The 2,194-nt window shown below is 70.0% G+C and overlaps 1 protein-coding gene across 1 annotated transcript in view; it reads right to left on the bottom strand.

The window, feature by feature from the left end:
• Positions 1 to 96: 96 nt before the first annotated feature.
• The window catches only part of LOC112123914 (filamin-A-like), a gene marked incomplete at both ends in the record, with an annotated part of 3,341 nt that continues 1,243 nt past the window's right edge, over positions 97 to 2,194 (bottom strand). The window contains 5 exons of the mRNA XM_026662015.2: positions 97 to 240; positions 571 to 684; positions 902 to 1,095; positions 1,596 to 1,732; positions 1,986 to 2,109. Coding sequence (XP_026517800.2) covers positions 97 to 240; positions 571 to 684; positions 902 to 1,095; positions 1,596 to 1,732; positions 1,986 to 2,109 — 713 coding nt within the window. The remainder of the gene's footprint in view (positions 241 to 570; positions 685 to 901; positions 1,096 to 1,595; positions 1,733 to 1,985; positions 2,110 to 2,194) is intronic.

Genomic DNA, 2,194 nt, shown 5'->3' with positions numbered 1-2,194 from the left:
TGGGACACGCGCCCCCCCACAACCAGCCCCAGGGCATTGTGGGACACACACCCCCCGCCCAGCTCCCAGCAGAGGGTCCCCCCAGGGGGCACTCACGCGGTAGGGGCTGTTGGGGATGTTGACGCCCCCCCAGGACACCATGGCCGTGTGTTTCACCGGCTTCTTGGGCACATAGGAGCAGCTGTAGGTGCCGTTCCCGTTGTCCTTCACCGCCACATCCACCGGGGAGCCCTCCGCATCCTGGGGGCAGAGCGGGTCAGCCGCCAGCCAGCCCCAGCCCTCCCTCCTCCCCGGGGGGCAGAGCGGGTCAGCCACCAGCCGGCCCCAGCCCTCCCTCCCCCCTCCGCATCCTGGGGGCAGAGCGGGTCAGCCGCGAGCCGGCCCCCAGCTCCCCACCCTCGGGTGCCCTCCGCGTCTTGAGGGCAGAGTGGGGTCAAGCCCCCAGTGCCCCACTTGGCACCTCCGCCAGGATGCACCTAGCCACCCCGTCTGTACACAGCCACGCTGACCTGCACCGCCCTGTGCCCCCAAGCCCTGGGCCACCCCAATCTGGCAGCCCCCTCTCCTCACCTGCACCTGGACCTTCAGAGGGGCCTTCCCGCCATTCTTGGCATCCACTGTGAACTCGGCCGGTTTGTTGATGGCGACACCCGTCTTCTCCAGCCCAGGCCCGTGGGCTTTCACCTGAGGGGGGAGGGGGCGCGGGTGAGAGGGGACCCTGCCCTCATGTCAGCCCCACTCCCAGCTGTAGACCCCGCTCCCCTCCCCGAGGGGGAGAGAGAACCCAGGAGTCCTGGCTCCCAGCCCCACCCCCTGCCCAAACCACCAGACCCCGCTCCCCTCCCCGAGCCAGAGAGAGAACCCAGGAGTCCTGGCTCCCAGCCCCCGCTCCAGGCGGTACCTTCTCGGGGTGCAGGTCGCGGGGGGCGGGGCGGATCTCGGCCATGAAGGGGCTGTGCCGAATGTCGGCCCCGTTGCACAGGACGTGCACGGCGTAGTCGCCCGGCTCCTGGGGCCAGTAGCGCACGTCGCAGGAGCCGTCGCCCCGGTCGTCACACTCGATCCTGGCCTGGGATGGGCCCTCCACCGAGAACCCTGGTGTGGGGAGGGGTGGGGGGGAGAAGAGAGGGTTGAGACCAGGACTCTCGGTCCTTCCACCGCCCCCCAGACCCGGGCCCCCAAGGGGAGACCGGCCCCTCCACCACCCAGGCCCCCCGGCCCCTACCTCCGTGGAGGTGGGGTCCCAATGAACGCCCAGCCCTTCCCCCACCCCAAGATGGGGACCCCGGCAGCACCCAAAGCCCTGCCACCCGATTGAGATCCGGGGAACCTGCATGAGCAACCAGCCCCCCGACCAAGACTGGAGCCGCCTCGCAGCCTCCCCCACGACTGTCCAGCATTTCCCGGACCCCCACCCACCCTTACTTCCCGGGTGGGACCAAGATTGGGGAATCCAGCTCCCCCCACCCTACTCACCCACCCTGCTTCCCCCTCATCCCCCCCAGCTCCCCCCACCCAACTCACCCGCCCAACTCCCCCCTCACCCGCCCCAGCTCCCCACTCACCCAACTCACCCCCCCCAGCTCCCCACTCACCCAGCGTGCCCACGTCATCCCCGATGGCCTCCACCACGAAGTCAGCCGACTTGCCGACCACGCCGCCCTCCAGCCCCGGCCCCCAGGCCCGGACCTTCTGGCTGCCGCACTCAGGGCCGACCTTCACCTCAAACGGGCTGGGGTGGGGAGGGCGGAGAAGAGCAGGTCACAACAGGGTCCCCATGGCACCGCGCTCCCCCATGTGTCCCTCCCCCCAGGGCATCTCACACACACACACACGCACACACAGCCCGCATTGGGGCATTGCCCGGGTCCCCACCCAGTCCCCTCAGCATGCACCAGGCATCCCGTCCCCAGCCATCCCAGCATGCACCAGGCCCCACTGTGCCCCCCCAAGCCTGCCCCCCCAGCAGCCCGCGGGGCACTCACCTGCGTGGCACCTGCTGCCCCCCCCAGGTGATGGTGACCGTGTAGTTCCCGGGCAGGGTGGGGAAATACTCGAAGGCAAAAACCCCATCACCCAGATCCTTCTGCTTCACGCTCTCCGGCCCCTCTGTGGGGAGACGGGGTCAGTGTGGGGCAGCCCCCCATCCTCCATGGGGCAGCCCCTCCCGCCACAGGCCCCCTAGATCCTTCTG

This window comes from Terrapene carolina, unplaced genomic scaffold (assembly GCF_002925995.2).
Source record: "Terrapene carolina triunguis isolate 2854851 unplaced genomic scaffold, T_m_triunguis-2.0 Scaffold21325, whole genome shotgun sequence".
In the NCBI taxonomy this organism is placed as follows: domain Eukaryota; kingdom Metazoa; phylum Chordata; order Testudines; family Emydidae; genus Terrapene; species Terrapene triunguis.
Note: the sequence above shows the minus strand (reverse complement) of the source record. Positions and strands in the feature narration are given on the sequence as shown.